This window comes from Tenrec ecaudatus, chromosome 1 (assembly GCF_050624435.1).
Source record: "Tenrec ecaudatus isolate mTenEca1 chromosome 1, mTenEca1.hap1, whole genome shotgun sequence".
NCBI classification, from domain to species: Eukaryota; Metazoa; Chordata; class Mammalia; order Afrosoricida; family Tenrecidae; genus Tenrec; species Tenrec ecaudatus.
The window spans coordinates 106415611-106434417 of NC_134530.1; the positions used below are offsets into that span (position 1 = coordinate 106415611).

Here is an 18807-nt window from a genome sequence, read left to right on the forward strand (position 1 = left end):
GTGTTTCCTCATTTTTTGCTTTCCTTTGAAAGGCTAAATCTTGTACATTTCTTACCTTCCCCCAAACATTCTGCCCTGGAATGTATTAGGCACTGATAAAAATATTAAAGTTGTACAGAATAATCTTTTAACTTTTTAATACTAAGTATGGAAGCATGCCTCATAAGTTAAATACAGTCCTGTTGTATCATCAGTCCAGCAATGGATTAATGAAGATTAAAAACGGGTTGTAATGCCTTTTTTGGCCTTGAGAAAGCTGTTATTGTACCCACGGTTCAGTTGGCCGGCTGATCATTTCCATCCTAATGTAATCTTTAACATTACACTGCTACAGGTGAGGTGTTAAGTAAAACATTAAGAGAACTATTTTCACGGAGCAATTTCAAAAGAAATATGTTTTTCGCTAAGTGAGACATTTAACAAAAGCCACTTGGAATTCAATCAAGGGGAGAGAGTATTCTTAAAACAGGTTGTTGATGATAATTACAGTAGTTCTGTTTTTCGTTTTTCCTTAGAAATTCTGGATCAGAGACTCTGCCATCAGTGTAGTAGCCCAGCATAAGGAGCATTTCCAAGGCTTTGAGCATCTTGGGAAAAAAGCAGAGAGTAGGTGTACCTCTTGCAGCCATACATTTTTCATTAAAATTAGGAAGAATCCACAGGTCCAGTAACTCATATGGGCAGACCGTGCAGAATGTTTTTTAAAACTTTAAAGCCAAGTATGAGCACCAGGAACCTCAAAGGGTATAAACAGCACGTTTCAGACACATGATGAATGGAACCATGCAGATAAAATATTGTCATAAGGTTTGCATAAGAATGGATTTCTTTAAAGTACAGTTAAAGGGGGAAGATCTTAGAAAGCTTACATTTAGAAAGCTGAAATATAGACCATTTTTCAGTGTTAGATTACGTCGGGACTGATTCGGTCACATCAGGAGCCTAAATGAAAAAGCTATAAGACTGTTGACATTCCGGCGGTTGCCCAACGCTTGCAAAATGACCAAAACAAACATTCAGTTTGCAAATTTGCCGAATGGCTTTCAAGTTCAGAATTCAATCGGAGTCGCCTTCATTTTTACTTGATGACCTCATAAAAGATAAATAAGCTCTCGGACCAAGAGGTGGGCATGTGGCACGTTTAACTCTCTCGCCCCAGAAATTCCAGGAGGCTGAAAATGTTATTTGGGGGCCAGGGGAGGGGTGGGTAGGAGGGCTAGGTCTTTAGGACCCAGCAGGCGGCGGCAGGCGGCAGCGGTGTAGCTCCCAGAGACACTACGAGGGTCCGGTTCAGTTTTAATTCTCTCTAATCTCTGCCACGGCCGTGTTTCCTGGGTCCCCAGGCTCCCGCGCCTGCTCAGCCGCGGCCGGCCGCTGGGTGACAGTCGGGGCCACCCCCGCTCCAGCACCCACCATGGAAACGCTCCAAGAAAAAGTGCTCCCCGACCCGCGAGCCTGAGGAATCCGCACAAAAGAGGCGCCCAAAATGAAGACCCTGGTGGTGAGTCAGTTGTTGCAACTCCTGGGCGCTGGGGCGGGGACCCTCGGGCGCCAGAGGGAACCCGGGGGCGCCCAACCCCGCGCCGCGAGGTCGCCGGTGGCGAAGGGACAACTTTCCACCTGCTCCGCATCCCCGCTCCGCTCCCCGGCGCCGCTGGCCCCGAAGCCCGAAGCCCGGGTGGGGAGCCCCGGGCGCCCGGCTCCTGGAGCTGGGTCCGGGGTCCGAGGGGATCGCGGGCAACTGCGGAAGCGGCGGCTGGCGGAGCGGCGGGCTCGGGTACCTGGGGACTCGAGGGGGACAGTCCGGCGGGGCTGAGCGGGGCGCGGAGCAGGAACCCAGGCAGACTTTCTGGGTTTTCCTGTGGGATTGCAAACTTGCAAGAATCGCCCCGGGAGCGCCCCGGGGATCTGGGAGAGAAAGGGGTTCCGCGGCTAAAGGTGACAGCTTCCGAGCCCTAGCGGAGGGCGGTCCGCGCCGAAGTGCCAGGCCAGCGCCCTGCCCTCGGCCGGCGGGCGCGCACTCCCCCCGCAGCCCGGAGCCGCGCGACCCCGGCCCCCGCCAAGCGAGCGGGCCGCGAGCCGGGCCGCGCCGGGAGCATCCCCCGCCGTGCGCGCGGGCTTGGTGCCTGGTCGCCCACCTCGCGCTCGCGGGTGGCGGGGGCCCGGGTCCCCCGCGCCCACAGGCCGCCCCCGCGCTGCGCGCCCTGCGCCCGGGTCCCCGCCGGGCGCGCCCCTCCCGGGTGGGCACTCAGCCGCGTCTCGTCTCTCTCCCGCCCGCCCGCAGCGCCACGGTCTGGCAGTGTGTTTAGCGCTCACCACCATGGGCACCAGCTTGTTGCTCGTGTACAGCAGCCTCGGCGGCCAGAAGGAGCGGCGCCCGCAGCAGCAGCAGCAGCCGCCGCAGCAGCAGCAGCAGGCGGCGACCGGCAGCGCGCAGCCGTCGGCGGAGAGCAGCCCCCAGCCGCGTCCCGGGGCGCCCGCGGGGCCGCGCCCCCTGGCCGGCTACCTCGGCGTGGTGGACCACCAGGTGACGGCACGCCCACCCGCTCGCCCGCCACCCAGCCCCGGGACTCCGCACGCCCGAGCCTGCCGCCTTTCCCGGGGCTGGGAGGGGCCGTGAGTAGGTGCCCTTCGTTGGCTGCAAGGGGGTGGGGGTGGAGGTGGACCCTGCGGGGGGCTGGCCTGGGTGATCCTGATCTGCTGTGAGTTGACATTTGGGGAAGAATGGGAAGTTTGGCGGGGAATGGGGTTGAGATGGATGGATTCTCACAGCTAGTTTTCGAACCGCCACCGGTTCAGGAACGAGAGCCCGCCTCCCAATCCCAGAATGAAGCTGTTCTGGGGGCCTTGGGTTTGGCGGCAAAGTCAGGCTCCGGTGGGAGGAGCAATGGTACCAGCCAGAGGGTTCCTAGGACCCGGAACCAGAGGGTGAAGTGGGCCAGCAGCCAGAGCACCCTGCTCAGGCTCCCAGGTTCCTCTCTGATCCCGCTGCTGATGGCTCCTGGCTGAGTCAGGCCAGCCCGGGGAGAAGTGCTCTGTAGAGCCCGGAAGGCTTTGAGGCACCAACCATTAGCCTGGAACTCAGCATGGGGATCCTGCTTTCCTCCTTGCTGGAAGGTGCCGCAAGCCTCGACTAATAATTAATAAGATGAATTTTTTAAATTGGGTCTCCTTTCCCCCAAATAATAATAAATCTCTGATTCCAGTGTGTGAAGCCTCTGGGAAAACCCTAATCAAGTTTTCTGGTTCTGGAAAGATGATTCTGATACAGTTGAAATGTATCCATCCTTATTTGAAGTTCCTGCTATGTTTTTATTAAGGCACATTCTGTTGGGTATCTGTACTATGGATATCTGCTCAAGAGGATTTCTGAGTCGTCCCCACTATTCTGCTTTGTATATTACTAATTTCCGTGGCTGTGAACTACAGTAATATTATTGGGTGCTACTTTTGTGTGAGAAGATTGGTTTTACCATACAGGAAAGAATTTTTTTAATTAAGTGGCAATTAAAATATTGACAATTACCATATACAGTGCATGTTGTTGTAGTTGGGGGCAGTCCAGTCACTGCTGACTCATAGTGACCCTGGGCATGCAATGCGAGGGCATAGTGTTATGAATTTCGGAGGGGCCAAAAGAATTTAAAGTATGATCCATCTTTCAGAGATCTGTGAATGCCTGTGGAAAAGAGCAACTTACATGGAAAGTGGGTAGGTAGGTAGAGATAGAGATAGACAAATGATGATTGATAGATGATAGATAGATAGATAGATAGATAGATAGATAGATAGATAGATAGATAGATAGATGAGAGAGACAGAACATATTGACATGGAGTCAATTCCAACATAGCGAGTCTATAAAACAGAATAGAATAGCCCCTTTGGGCTTTCCTGGCTGCAAATCTTCATGTGAGCCTGTGGAGCAGCTGGTTCCACCCACTAACCTTTGGTTGGCACCCCAATGTGTAATCCACTATATCACCAGGGTGAGATAGACAGATTGCAAATGTTTAATAAATGCCAGCTATAAACAGTAAAGCTCTGTAGTGATGCAGAAATGAGAGACAACACTGTGCTGAAAGAAGGGAAGTTTCTTCGGAAAGGTGGCGTTTTCAGTTGAAAGAAGCAAAAAGGTGGGGGAAATTTCTATCTCTTTCGGTAGTTGGTAGACTCTTAAAATCCCAAAGCAGAGAGCCATCAATTTTACAATCACAATTTTAGTAATCTCTGCAAGTTGTTCATTGCTGGCTCACTTTGTATCTGCTTGCTCAAGCAAACAACATGGGCTGAGTTGTAGGAAAGTTTAGACTTGGGTTTGTTTGTGGACGGATGTGGTGTTCATGTGTAACTGGTGTTTGATGAATCCATTGAACTGACTGGATTGTCAAGAATATTGTTTGGTGGAATTGGCTAATATTTTTGAAGCCGTGATTAAAATGAATTGCAAAAGGTTGATTTGCTGAGTTTCTTTCATTTGGTTTTGGAAAGTTCTCTTTGTACTTGCTGCACTCTATTGCTGGGCAGACACCAGCGAAGACTACTGATAGTTTAAGGTAAAATATAACCTGGTGTTCCTTTTCAAAACAATGTTCATTTGTCCAAACATATACAATCCCATATATTTAATGTTTCTAGGGCCTTGTTTCATTTAAATGGTGAACAAACAGCCATTTTCTGTTTGGGGAGAAATGTTAAGATTCTAGATGAGAAATTAAGGCAATCTGTAATAAAAGGGTTTTATAAATGACTACAGTGCTCTATGAATGATATATATTAAGAAAAGTACTTGAAATTTTTAGCCAAGAACTATAAACATGACCAGGAATGTCTTTTGAGACAATTACCAGTCAATTTCACAGAAAGTATGGCTTAAGAATCTCACAAAATTCTATTCCCAAAGAAGGTTTCAACAGAGTTTAACCAACCCAAAACAAAATTGTAAAACTTATGTCCTCTCGCAGAATCATCCCAATTGCTTCACTTAACTGGATGCAGTCACTGACCCTATTTACTGCTATTGCTTGTTGTTGTTAGCTGTCTTTAAGTTGACACCTGACTCATAAAAACCCTATGTAGAATGCGATGGGACCATGGTGTTTCATAAGCAGATGAGTGGTGGCTGTGCTTGTGCATTGGCCAGAAATCGAACCCAGATCTCTGGCATGAAAGACAGCAAGCGAATTCTACAAGTCAACCGCCACTACTGCCATTTATTGTCTGGGAAGTGGGCAGAATTGCATTTCTGGTGGCAACCTGGAGGTGCATGAATTTATGTCTTTATTCCTCCGGCGTGTGTGCGTGTGTTGTTTATAAATGCCTTCTCTGAAAGTTGCCATTTTATTGGATTTTGTTTGGGGTCTTCCTATGGGCTTGAGCAGACGGGGTTAGAAATCATTAGTTTATATACACCAGATTTGTTTTTCCTATTTGAAAGAGAGGAGGTTAAGAAATGAAAGCTTTTCTGTTCTTATCAGGTTGCCAGATGATACTCTTCATTTTTCACACGTGTTTTCCACTTTCACATCAGGCTTTAGAAGAATTACGGGATGAGCCGAATGTGGTGACCAGCAAGCCATATGCTGCTGCATATTGAATCAGAATTCCAACAGATTTTTTATTTGCTGCTGATTTAGATAGTCTGAAGAGTTACAGAAAATGCTCATATCTCCATGGTTGGAAGTCTCAAAGACTGATAAATATGTGGTATTTATGTTCAGTTACTCAATGGTATTAACACTATAGCACCAAGATTAAATCCAACAGGTGGGCCTAATCCCCAGCACCTGAATTCCCCAAATTACAGCCTGTCTGCAATGATAGGCTTGGCTCATACGGCTGCAGACAGAATTACTATTGAGATTAAATCACTATGTGCTTTTGTTGAAAGATATGCTGCTAGTCAAGGCAGTAATCATTGATGAGAAATATGTGTTGAAGCCTAAAATACTACTTTCCATGGGCATATTCCCCACATCCTCTTAAAATATCAAGTGAAATTGTAATTTCAATCCAACCAAATAAATGCTATTCCTAGTCCCTTGCAGTAAAATCAAATGCATTTCATTTTCTATTGGAGACTTTATCTCCATTCCCAACCTCTATCCCCAGATCTTCTACCCAAAATGTTTAACCATCTCCTTTATATCTTGTCATCTGAGGCTACAGCTACTCTATCTGTATCCTGTTTTTACTCTTTTGCTCAATACTTTGGGAATCAGTGATAGCTAACCAGATCAGTCAGAAGCAAAGTCAGATTACATGTCTCAGAAAACGTTTGTATTTGAAAACGCAATGTAATGTATAACCAATATTTAAAAAACAAAACAGCACAGACCCTACAGATAGATGGAATCAAGCTAATCCCCAGGGCAAGCCCCAGGTCTCAGAGGAGTGGAAAGAATCCACTAGCACTGTCTGTCTCCAGTCTAAATCTGGTCTGGGCAGATGAAGTCACTTGCCATCCTGTGGATCCTGTGAAATGAAGCTGTGGGTCCATTCCATCTCCAGTGGACAAACGCCCATATCACAGAAGAGTCATTGTCAACTGGGCTGCCTTTCTCTCAGATGGCTTATGGAAAGCAGTGGTGAGAGGCGTCTAACACTGAGCGGCTCTCTCTTCCTTTCAGGAGTGACCGTCCTCTGGGATGGATTTTCCTCACGCCACTGTCCTGCATGCCCTTGGCTCTTTCCTCTGGTTATTCCGCCAGAACCAACCTACTGAGGTGCAGTAGTACTTCTCTTATTGATTGGGAACTGTTTAGCTGGAATGATGAGACAAGTCATTGCCAAGAGTTGGACATGTCATATAACAGGTAGAGACTAGGATAAATATTCCTTCTTTAGAAAAGCATGTCAATTCCCAAATGAAAGTTTGCACCATTTATTTCCCCCTACTTCATGAGATTTGAATCAGCCAAAGATTTGAATAAGAAATCACTTGGTTCTCAAGGAAATTTAGAGTTCATGAATTTTAAAGGATAAGCTATTACAGAATTAAAACCTGTCAGTGAAGCCAGTGATCTTGTTAGCCACAATGCATCAGCTAATAAGAATAACAAAATAAATACTCTACCATGGGCAAGGAGTCTTGGAAAAATGTCAAGAAAAAGCAGGTTGTAACATTCGTTACGATATTTTGTCTTGCTCAGTGGTTTGGAGAACCAGGAGTAGGTCTTCATCCTCCCACCGGAATAATCTCAGGACAACAGTCTGTCACCATTGAGCCTGCCCTGGCTCCCCCTCATGTGCGAGGCACACCGATTCTTAAACATCCATCCTGTCTGTCTCTGGATGCATTTGTGTCATGGATTGAATTAAGTCATGCCAAACTGGTCTGGGCCATGATTCTCGGTGGTTTGGTGGGTATACCATGAGATAATTTGGAACTTATAGAGTGATCTAATCAGCTTCACATGATCCGGTCGGATGTGATTGGCTATTTGTGTATTGAGGGCATTAGGGTGGGATGCAATGCCATTGACTCAGGTTGCTGTCTTAATGTAAAGGGAATTTCATTAGGGTATGGCCTGGATTACCTTTTTTCTTGACAGAGATTAAAGGAGAGAATCCAGCAGAGAGGGAAGTCAGTACCACCAACAAAGAAGAGCTAGAAAGAAGATTGAACCTGGGGTCCCTGTACTGTGAGCCTCCTACCCAAATGGGAACGTTGCTACCAAGATTTCTGGAGCTCTGTAAGGAACACCGGGCTCCCGGGAGACTGAAAGGGTCTTTTCCAAGAGCTAACAGAAATCCCTCCGTGAGAGCTGGTGCCCTGAATTTGGACTTGTAGCCTTGTAAATGGTGAAAGAATACATTTCTGTTTGTTACAGCCATTCCCTTGTGCTATTTCGTTATAGGTAACCCAGACAACTGTTTGAAATGCTTTGGTAACCACCACAGTTAGAACTGTGGCTTATTCACTTATGTGTTCGTTAACTGAATCATTGAATACCAAACATTTGCATTTGATCTAAGATAATTTCATTGGGTGTCGGAATTTATAATCAAATGATTGATAAAATCAATTGAGGAGGTAGTTATGAAATATACTCAGACCTTCTTCGCGAGCTCTTTTAGTCTTAAATGCTTAGTCTGAGCCTACAGGTGGGGGAGCACACACACACCCACACACATGCACAGATTGCATGCTCGATTCAGTGTGATGTCTCAAGCATGCATATTTTCAACTTAGAGACACATTGCAAGGAAGCCTTCCCTGACTCGTAGCTTAAGTCAGATCTGAGCTGTGGGTTTTATGATCGTAGCCTGGAACCCGTTACCATATTCATTCGAGCGTCTTATATTTTTTGTCTTGTCTGTCTTCCCCACTCAATCTGCTTTGGGAGGTTAGTGATTTTTTTCATCATAATATTCTTAGTCTTTGACATGTTGGTCGCTGTCAAGTTGATTCCTTCTCATAGAGACACCACGGGATAGGGCAGACATACCCCAGCGGGTTTCCTGCCTGTAGTCTTTATGGAAGCAGATGGCGGGTCTTTGTTCCACGGGAGCACTGGTGAGCTTGAAACACCAACCTTCTGGTTAGCACCTGCGTGCTTAACTGTTGTGCCACCAGGGCTTGCTGTCTTTGGCATAATGCCTGGCATTTGGTGAAACTAATGAGTTTATCTATACAATGGCTTCAACTGTCTACTAAGGTGGGGCTTCCTACAATTGGCTCGATCACAGTGAGTTTGGTTTGGTTTTATAAAGGCTTCTGGCTATTCGGAGTTACTGGAAGGGAACCGCTTCACATCATAAATATCGATTTCTTCTGTCACAATTTGTAGTTTTGTAACTAATTCACTTCTGCCGCCTAGTACTAATCAGAACCCTTAAAATTATAGTCAAAGACTTTTAGAGCTAGGAGGAAAACTTGAAAACCATCCAAAGGAATTCTGGAGTGGCTCTGTGATTTGCCCAGGGTCGCGGTGAAGCGGGAGCGCAAGGGCTAAGAAGGTGCATCTGTCACGTGAGCATCATTACCACGGGGGGAATTCACTGCCAAGATCTTCTAAGCAGGGGCGAAATGTTTTTTGGACAGGATTTATGAAAATGGAGAACCCAGACCAGCCCAGTTACTGGAAAGAAATAAATATTTAAATATCGTATTATTCTGAAATGAATATGAAAATCTGCCTCCGGATAGTTAAAAGAGCCTTCACCATTGAGTTAGTAATGGATACTCTAAAGACTGCACAAAATGCATGTTACCAATGTAATTGGAGCAGTTTGAAAATCAAAGTAGATTTTGCCCTTAAAAAATAAACCGTGCCAAAAGGAGTGTTTAATTATTTGCAGAAAATACCATGGCCAGACCACTCATTTAGCTGAATTACCTTCTCCACAGTAGGGAAGAAATATCATCAGGAGGCTCAGTCAACCAAATGCTGAGAAACCTGCCATTCGGCAAATATCGTTGCCTCCTTACCAATCCGGAGATGTGGTTGCTACTCTCTGTGCAATAGAATCACCTCACACACATTAGAAGGCATTTTACCAGCGGTAGCTGCCATCACTCTTGAAAAGGAAACATTTAACAAATATTATTAGTAAATGCTAAAGAAGGTGTGTGGTGTTTCTGGGACACCACCAAGTGAGTATACCTGGTAGACAGACTTGTGGAGTTAGAGGTTCGTTTTAAATAAGAAAGCGTCATCTGGAAATTCATTGCACAGATGGGACATCTCTGCTGCCTGAACTGCAGGCAGGATTGCATTTTTAAATCACAGGTCTGTTTGCAATCTGTGTGCCTCCGTGACTGCCCTTTGCCTGGAGGACTGAGTTTAGAACGCTTCTGAAGAACGGCCATGCCCTACAGGTCTGCCTGTGCTACTTTTCCTCCGCATCTCCCAGAGGATCCACTCCTGCCCTTCCCTGACTCCACACGCCCAGTGAACACAGCTTGCTGGTTCACACTTACATGCCTTTCCTTCAGGAAAGAAGACTCTCTCCTTCTATCCATCGGGGGAGAACGAATTATTCATTTAAAACCCAGCTCCAGTCTACCCCTCAATGTAGACTCGATTGAACTATCTCGTATACCGCAAGGCTTAGCTCGGACTCTCTCTTACACCGCCATGCTCCAATTACATACCGACCTTTTGAGTAGCCCACAGGAAAATCAGGATGGAGGTAGTAAATATTATAATCACAGTCCTTAAACAAACAACACACTCATGCGTAGCGAGTCATTTCAGACTCCTATGACCCTGGAGGACAGGGCAGAGCTGCCCCTGTGAATTGCTGAAGCCCGTCTTTCGCCTGCGGAGCAGCTGACAGTTTGGTGCTGCTTGCCTGGCAGTTAGCCGCCCAAGGCGTAACCCACTCCATCACCAGGACTAATATATCCGTGTTTTCTGTATTTTCCACATGCTTCTAATCGCAATATTGTGGTTGTTTGCCCAGTTGCTTGTCTCCATGACTAGACCACACCTTCTTGATGCCAAGGGCATAATTTATCTATCGTAGTGTTTCTACAACCTTAAACTGTATCTCATACATGTTGAAGTACAGAAAATGATTGTGCAGTAAGCGACGGTTGGGTGGACAAGCCTTGTGCTAATTATATGCGATGGAAAGAGATTTGATTGAAAATGGATTACTTAGTCATAGGAATGAATGGAAAGAGTACATAGGAGCAGAGAGAGTTTACATGTGTGGCATGCATGTCTTTAATTTCTTTTTACCCTTTAATTACAGAGCTGCTTTTACGGACCTTTCCAGGTGATGAATGCATTGTTGCGATACAGAGATGCCCATGTTCAAGGACAGTCTGATACCAGGGAGGCAAGGGGCCAGGGCCCAAGCGCTTTACTTTCTTGGAGCGCTTCGGCAAGTCATTAACTTCTAGGCCGGAACTAGTCTCTAGAGGGTCCTATCAAACTGAATGGTGTGTTCCCAGTCCAAATGACAATGTTTTAGGTATTGTAAAGGCCAAGATAATTAAAATGTAACCCCTGACTTCGTGGAACTTCATCGATCGGGAGAGTCAGAGAGACAGATATAAAGTCACAGTGTTGGTGTTTCTGGAAATATTTACATGTTACGGAAATTGGCTTCTATCTGAAAAAACCTCGGGGAAGTCCCTGGAGGGTAGAGCCGAGTGTTGAGTCCAGGGAGGGTGCCTGCACCCAGCGGCTCAGCCCCGCTGCAGTGTGTCACAGAGTGGAGCAGCTGCAGGTTGCATGAAGGTGGGCGAGTTAGCAGAGCATTGCTGTGACCCTGATGAAAGATGACGGCGTCCTCAGGATGAAGAAATCTGTAAGGGTTCTCCCTGCCACAAGTGTATGATTCTCCACCCCACTGTGTCTGTGTAGAGTCTTTGAACGTAGTTTCTCAAAGAGCAGAAGGTTTGTGGTTTAAGATTGCATCTCAACAGTGGGTGCAGAGAGTTCACAAAGGATCCCAGATGGTGCTTCAACTTTGTCTAATTTTGAACCTCACCGCGCATCTTAATACCACACACTGACTTGGGCAACACAGTGGCGCTTATGCTTAAGCCTAAGGCAGGCTCCTTGTGGAGGGCTCCGTGATGCTCCTTGGCAGAAGGAATTAAACCCTCCGCCTGCATCAGAGCCAGTGCGGTGTGGAAAAAATGCGGTGTCGAGCAGGAGCCAGGGGGAACTTTAGTCTAGAATAACCTTGTCAAGGGAGACTTTGCTTCATCATAAATCGTACCAAACGCGGCTCTGTTGGGAGGATGGGCTGAAGAGTAGTTTCCTCTCCGTACATTCCCCATGTAGCTGTAGAGAAAGCAGTTACTGTTCTTTTAAGTTGCAGGAGTTTGTTAACAACTTCTAAGCAAAGGAAAGTTTATATTTCACTTGCATCAGAAGGAAATTGGCCATAAAACAATGTAAAATGTGCCAAGAGGGAGGCGGGATCCTTCCAAAGCATTTGATTGGACGCAAAACGATGTATCTGAGTTTATAGGGCCTCCATTTGAAGTTACTTGGAATGCCACACCTGTAAGACTCCAGGCTGTCTCACATTACCCAGGACGAGACTGTCTGCAAACTATCCAGCTGGCTCGCTTCATTTTCATTCCACTGACTTTAAGTTTTGAGCAATCAGGGTGCAGGAGGCAATAATTCTCTGCCTGTATTCTAGAACACAGAGAAGGGAACTGGGATTGTTGGATTTGTGTGGACTCCACGCAGCCCATTCTCCAACTTGCTGAATGAAAACTCTAGTCACCACCAAGCACTGGAAGAACCAGGCCCTTTACTCGGATAACTCTGAAACAGGGTGGGTTTGTTAACCCCCAAATCAGAGAAAGATGTAATCGAGAATAGAGGATGCCAGCTGACCGGGCCTGCACGATTGAAGAGTGAAGTAGGCAAGTAGACCGAGGGCAAAGCAGAGGATCAGAGTGAAAATGATGCCGGTTGCTTCTTCCCACGTGACCAAAGGATCGCTCTTGTCTGGCGGTTCAGACGTGAAATGCTAATTAGGTCCCCAAAATGCAAAGATGAGTGGCTTATCGCTGTCTCTGCAGTGCCAATGATATCACTGCATTTGAATATTATTTATTTACTTATGATTTATGAAACATCACTGGGCAAATTACTGACTCAGTCAAAAACGTATCAGCCTGTTAAGGACAATAGCTGGGGAAGAGTACAGACTGGAGCTTTCTGGAGGGACCACCACCGTGCCTCTCTACAGCCGGTGGCTGGGATTCCTCTAGTGCGTTGTGAACACCCAGAGTGTCAAGTTCTATCAAGTAAAGGGCCATTATTAAAAATCCTGACCAGTATCTTGATTTGGTCACCCTTCAGAAAGTTTGAAGGATGGAAAGGGAGCAAGAGCAAGCCTTCGTTTCTGTAGCTTCTAGGGTAGTCTGCGAGCACGTCAGCATCAAGATCCAGCAGCGTTTCATGCAGACGATGCCTGCAGACCAGAGACGATGCCTGTAGAGCAGCAGATGTCTTCCTTTGGGGAAAAGCTCTCTCCGCTTCTTCTCCACCACAGAATGTTAAAAAGTAAGGAAGAAGAGACTCCTCAGAGGACTCGTTTTGAGAAACTTTCCTTGTTTTCCATTTATAAAAGCACATCTACTCATTGTATCCTCAACATTAAAAATGGTAAACAGAGGCAAATAACCACCACTTGTACATCTCCCACCTTAACATAATGCCTTTGACCTGTTCGTGTATTTCCTTGCAGCTCTTCTCTGCTCTCTGCATAGATGATATTTTCATGTGCTTCTCTTCCAGAATTTTACTCAGACATTCGGGTAGATGAGGTGTCTGTGTATTTGTGATCAGTGGTTACAAAGGAGGGAGGACAGCATTATTGTTGAGTCGTAACTTTTAAAGACTTGTCTTAATACCTTAAAACCCAAATATATTCCAATTACTGTTGGACTAATTAGGAAATATTCCAATGCTTATGTGTTAAATTCTTAGTAATTCTAAACATGTGTGCATCCCCCCAATAGCTGTTTGCTCACTTACAGACAGTATTGCTGCTGTGTTTTAAGATGTTTCAATCATTCCTAGTAGCACCATCCTCCTCAACACGCCCGCATCTCACCTATGGGAAAAGATGAGGCTTCCTCCGCCCATAGGATTTACAGTCTCTTCTCCCTGTAAGGTCACTATGAGTTGGCATCGGTTGGGCATTCACTTGGGTCTTCCTATTTCTGGCTTTGGTTTGGAGCTTTGTATTTTTGTACTATTTGACAGGACAAAAATAGAAGGGTAAATACTTATCACCCTTCTAAAGGACTTAGCAATTTTTTTCTGTATTTCAATTTTATCTTCTACTTTCTGAAAATATTATAATTCTCTTTATCTTACATGATTTAGTGTTTATTTTATAATGTTTGGTACCTTTGAACTCTTCATTCAGTGAGGTCTCTGATCTACTCACGATTTCTTACATTCTCCAACTTGTGGTAGCAGCTATTTCTTAATGTTGGCACAATCTCAGAGCTCCTCATCATTCTTCTGGTCAACAAGTAGACTAATTCTGTCGGATGGCTAACTAGAAAGTTAAATATGTTTTGTATGCCTTTTGATTGGTGTCTTCTAGGTTACAGGATGAGTCTGAGAACACAAGATATCTTTGCCAAGCTGTTATTTTTTTCTTTTCTTATTAAATCAGTCCTCTGCGTGCAGCCTAAACTCTCTCCTCGATCTTCTATATTAAAGCAGCACTCCTCCCTCACAGTCCCTTCGATGCACACCCCACTCCTCCCTCACAGTCCCTTCGATGCACACCCCACTCCTCCCTCACAGTCCCTTCGATGCACACCCCACTCCTCCCTCACAGTCCCTTCGATGCACACCCCACTCCTCCATCACAGTCCCTTCGATGCACACCCCACTTCTCCCTCACAGTCCCTTCGATGCACACCGCACTCCTCCATCACAGTCCCTTCGATGCATACCCCACTTCTCCCTCACAGTCCCTTCGATGCATACCCCGCTCCTCCCTCACAGTCCCTTCGATGCACACCCCACTCCTCCATCACAGTCCCTTCGATGCACACCCCACTCCTCCCTCACAGTCCCTTCGATGCACACCCCACTCCTCCCGGGGCACCCTGTTTCTAGTCCTCCTTCTTTCCTAACCCTCTGAACTTTGGCCTTGGGTAAACACTATTCTTTTGCTCATAAATGGTTGACTATTCTAATGTTGAATGTATGAATTATTGAATGGACAGCTAGGATCTGCTCTGTAAACCTCCGCCTAATTCACAATAAAAAAGTTAAAAAGAAAAGAAAGTAAGCCTTAAAGGACAAAAACTAACAAAAGTTATATTCCTCTAGGCTTTAGTATCCAAAACAGCCAAAAAATAAATATCACGTGGAACTGATTAGGAAAACTAAATAAATAAACAAACAAAGCATCGCTGAATCCTCCTCAGATTTTTATTGAAGTGCTTCGCTTTTGTTTCCATCCTTCCTTACTGTCCTGGCAGCACCTGGGTCTCCTGCTTCCATCGCCTCACACCTGTCCAGGCTGACCCCCTCCGATGGTTCTCTCCCCATTCCTCATCCTTCAGAAAAGAAGAGAAAGGGACCACAGGCTGAGTCACAAAAGAAACCATTGGAACAAATTAGAGTCCTTCAACAGTTGAAAACACTGTGAAAAAGTTGTTGAATATAGAAAAATAGGAGACAAGAAATATTCTTATAATCCTGCCCTGTTGATAATAATAATGATAATATAATTTTGATCCATTATCAGCTATTTCTTTGCAGTTTTTTTCAAACCTAAATATTAGTGTGTTAGGGGTGAAGAAAAAAGCATGTGACTTTGTCTGTTTTGCTTTTCTTTTGTTGATATAAAAGAGCCATTTTTAAATAATTTCTCATTTGATAGTGTTTGGTCTGCCTGTGTATGTGTGCTTTGTGCATGTCCAGGCCTCTGGATGTTGTAGGCTCCGAGACAACCATACAGATGGAGACCTACAAATATTCTGATTGCTTTAATCGGTGATTGAGTCTTCATTTTGGATGGTTTTTCAAGTCTTCAGGTTTCATATGACCTCTTCCAATTATGGCTTTGATTAAACTAATTCTCTTGCTTGCTTGTATTATTTTAGCCAATAATACAACCCACATTAGCAAAAAAGACATTGCAATGTCTTGTTTGTGATATTTTTTGTAATACTTGGCAATCTGACAACTTTCATTATTTCAGATTTTTAAGAATGTAAGCAGACTGCCTCTTTGGATAATTTCTACTTCCTGTTTAAGCTTTGTTTTCTTTCTGAGGTTCTTTTTCACATTTTCTGTTTTATCACAATCTCAAATGTTGTTGCTCCTTCTGTGCCCTTCCTCGTCCCACACGTATGTGCTGAAGCAGAGATCAGCCCCATTTTCAGCATGAGAACAACCCTCAGAGTGTCATGGCATTCAAGCCTAGTGGACGTTTGTCTCAAGAAGATAGGGCAAGGACTGTGGAGAAGCTTGTCCATCATTATTGCTCTCCTTAGGACACAAGTGTGGGTGTGTAAGAGGATGGATTGTGCTGTAACAGCATGGTAGACATGCCAGGGAGGTGACCGTGCAGTCTTCGTTTATTTCTTACGTATGTCTTCGATAGACTTCACTCTCTTAAGCAATGCTTTTTAAATGAGTGTGCATATGAATTATCTGGGTACCTAATTAAAATGCAGGTTTTTGAATCTTTAGATCTAAGGTGGAGCTCAATACTGCATTTCTACAAGGTCTTCAAATGCTGCTGCTGTTGCTATTCCAGAGATAACACTGTGAGTAGTAACAGGGTCAAAGCAATAGACCTTAGGCCCCTTTAAATAGTACAAGGGAGGTGGGAAAATTGAATTAAAAGAGAGTGACATTTTCTGTGAACTTTTTGAAGTCCCCACCATTAAGGATAACATGAAGTAAGTCCTATGTGAATAGCGCACACTTGGTTTGTGGTGTAAAAAAGGAATTTTAAAGATGGCACTTTTAATCCAAAATTGCAATCGTTGGCTTTCAATAGGTATGTTTTCACTATTTATATTTATTGCAATTTATGGAATATATGAGGAGTACCCCCCAAAAAACAGGATTGTGCTCGGTGCAGCAGAGCTTTCACAAGACACAGTTTTCCCGCTAAGTTAGCATCAAGTGACTCGCTCGGAGTTAGTGCACCCAATGGCATTGCCTGGGAAAGTTCTCTCTGGTCACAGTGAATGTTTTCGTAAGAGCAGTTTTGTTTGAACGTCGTTTTTTTTTTTTTTTTTTTGTCATGGCCAATTTAAGAGAACAGCATGCAGCTGTGAGATTTTGCTTCCTGCTCAGGGAAAAAATGTAACAGAAATTGTTGTGATGTTGAACACAGATTAATAGGACAGCGCTATGGGAAAAACTCAAATGTATGAGGGGTTTTCTTGTTTCAAAAAGGTTAAATGTCGATTGATGACAAACCTTGTTCTGGATGTCCTTGGCAACGTCCCAAACGGATGAAAATGTCAACTCAGACAGAAGTGTGGATTCATAAAGCACTTGGAGTTCGTACCACCAGGTCCAACTGTTAATCAAGCTTTCTATTGAGAGGTTCTGAATACATTGCATAACAGTGTGTGGCAAAAAAAGGCCTGATTTGTGGCTGACAGGGACTGGTTTTGCAACGACTGCAACACACCTGCGCACACAGCCAACTCAGTGCTCCAGTTTTTGGCAAAAACCTGACTGCATTTTATTCACCTGACTTCGCTCTGTGTGACTTCTTTTTGTTTCTGCAAATAAGAAGGGGCTTGAAAAAACAGCAATTTGAAGATGTAGAACAGGTGAATAAAAAAACGAGGGAGGTGCTATCAGCCATCCAAACAGAGGAGTTTAAAAAATGTTTCCAAGAATGGAATTGCAGATTTGACAAATGTATTAAGTGTAATGGAGAGTACTTTGAAATTGATAAGGTTGTTTTGTTAAAAAAACAAAAGTTAAATACATGACTTTAATAAAAGAAATCACTTTTTTGGTGAGAGGTATCGTCTTGTATATTACTGATATATACGGATTTTTTTCTTTTCTTTTTTTTCAAATGTGCTGATTTTAATGGAAGTTGCGTACAAGATATTTTACTCTTGCATCTTCTCAAGTGATTCTTCCTTGTATTTTTCCTTTCCTACTTGGCGAGATTTGGCTTTCTGTTCCAGGATCTTTGTGCGGCCTTTGTCCTGTTTTAACCTCGTAATAACCACCTTGCTGGGGTGAATGCCCACATGGACAGTGGTGCCGTTAACTTGATCTTGTTGCACCGGCTCAATGTAGGTGACGTATTTCTTCCTGTAAACCTGGACCACTTTGCCAATCTGCTGACCTTTGTAGGGTCCTCGCACAAGCTGAACTTCATCATCCTTGCGGATAGGCATGAACCGAACATTGTATTTCTGTCTCAGTTCCTTGGAAAGAGGGGAAGATATCATCTTCTTGCGAGTGTGGGAAGGTGCATGGAAATGCCTTTTCTGGTTTTTGCTCCGGTCCGAAGTCACAAAGGGATTGAACTTCATTCAGCGATGGCGCCAAAGGAAAAAGGATTTTTTTTTTTTCTATCAAGGTTTGGCTTCGCAATTTTCTTTCTCTCTAGTTGACCTCCCCTTCCTCTTTCCTCTGGATTGACTGGTTGAGGATTGTTTTGTTTTTTCTCATGCATTTTTTAAAGCTTATAATAGCTTAGAAATTATACTCTTTCTAGTCTTTTAATGCCATTTGTAAAATTTCATTATGCATATTCACTGAAATTGTAAATTGATTCATATCATTATCTTCTGTCTAGGTAATTCATGGAGATTAGGATGCATTAACTCCTGTCAATGCAAATACAAATCTTGCTTGTTACCATATAGCAATATTTTAATTCTATAAAAATATTTTTAGTAATGTGTACTTTTGTATAATATGCTATTGTGTTTGTTGTAAAAGTGTACACAGCACATATTAGGGTCCCATTGAACAGCGTGTGCATGTATTGTTCAGTGACATGGGTAACATTTTTCAGCGTTGAGTCGGTCTTCCAGTTAGTTCCATCCGGCTTGTTCTGTCTAGTCCATTAATACGGCTTCCTTGCCCCCTAACCTGCTTTTCGTTGCCTCAGAGCAAGTGCTCACCATCAGGTTTCAGACAGCTGCGTATTCAAAGGGGCACAGTGCTCACGGGAGATACTGTTTAATAGTTCTTTCAGTTTGCTGACCCTCTCTCCAGCTATATCTAATATGCTGTTTAACTCAATAATTTATTTTAATTACTCTAGTTTCATTTTTACCTTTTTTCCAGCTCTTCCAAAATCTCATCTATTGGACTTTTAATATCTTAAAATTTGGGCAGTTGGAGTATTTTT

The 18807-nt window shown here is 44.4% G+C and overlaps 1 protein-coding gene across 2 annotated transcripts in view; it reads left to right on the top strand.

The window, feature by feature from the left end:
* The first annotated feature begins 1486 nt into the window (after positions 1 to 1486).
* Positions 1487 to 18807, top strand: part of ST6GALNAC5 (ST6 N-acetylgalactosaminide alpha-2,6-sialyltransferase 5) — a 212752-nt gene continuing 195431 nt past the window's right edge. For both annotated transcript variants that reach the window (XM_075540119.1, XM_075540120.1), the window contains exons 1-2: positions 1487 to 1501; positions 2285 to 2527. In XM_075540119.1, the coding sequence (XP_075396234.1) occupies positions 1487 to 1501; positions 2285 to 2527 (258 nt within the window). The remainder of the gene's footprint in view (positions 1502 to 2284; positions 2528 to 18807) is intronic.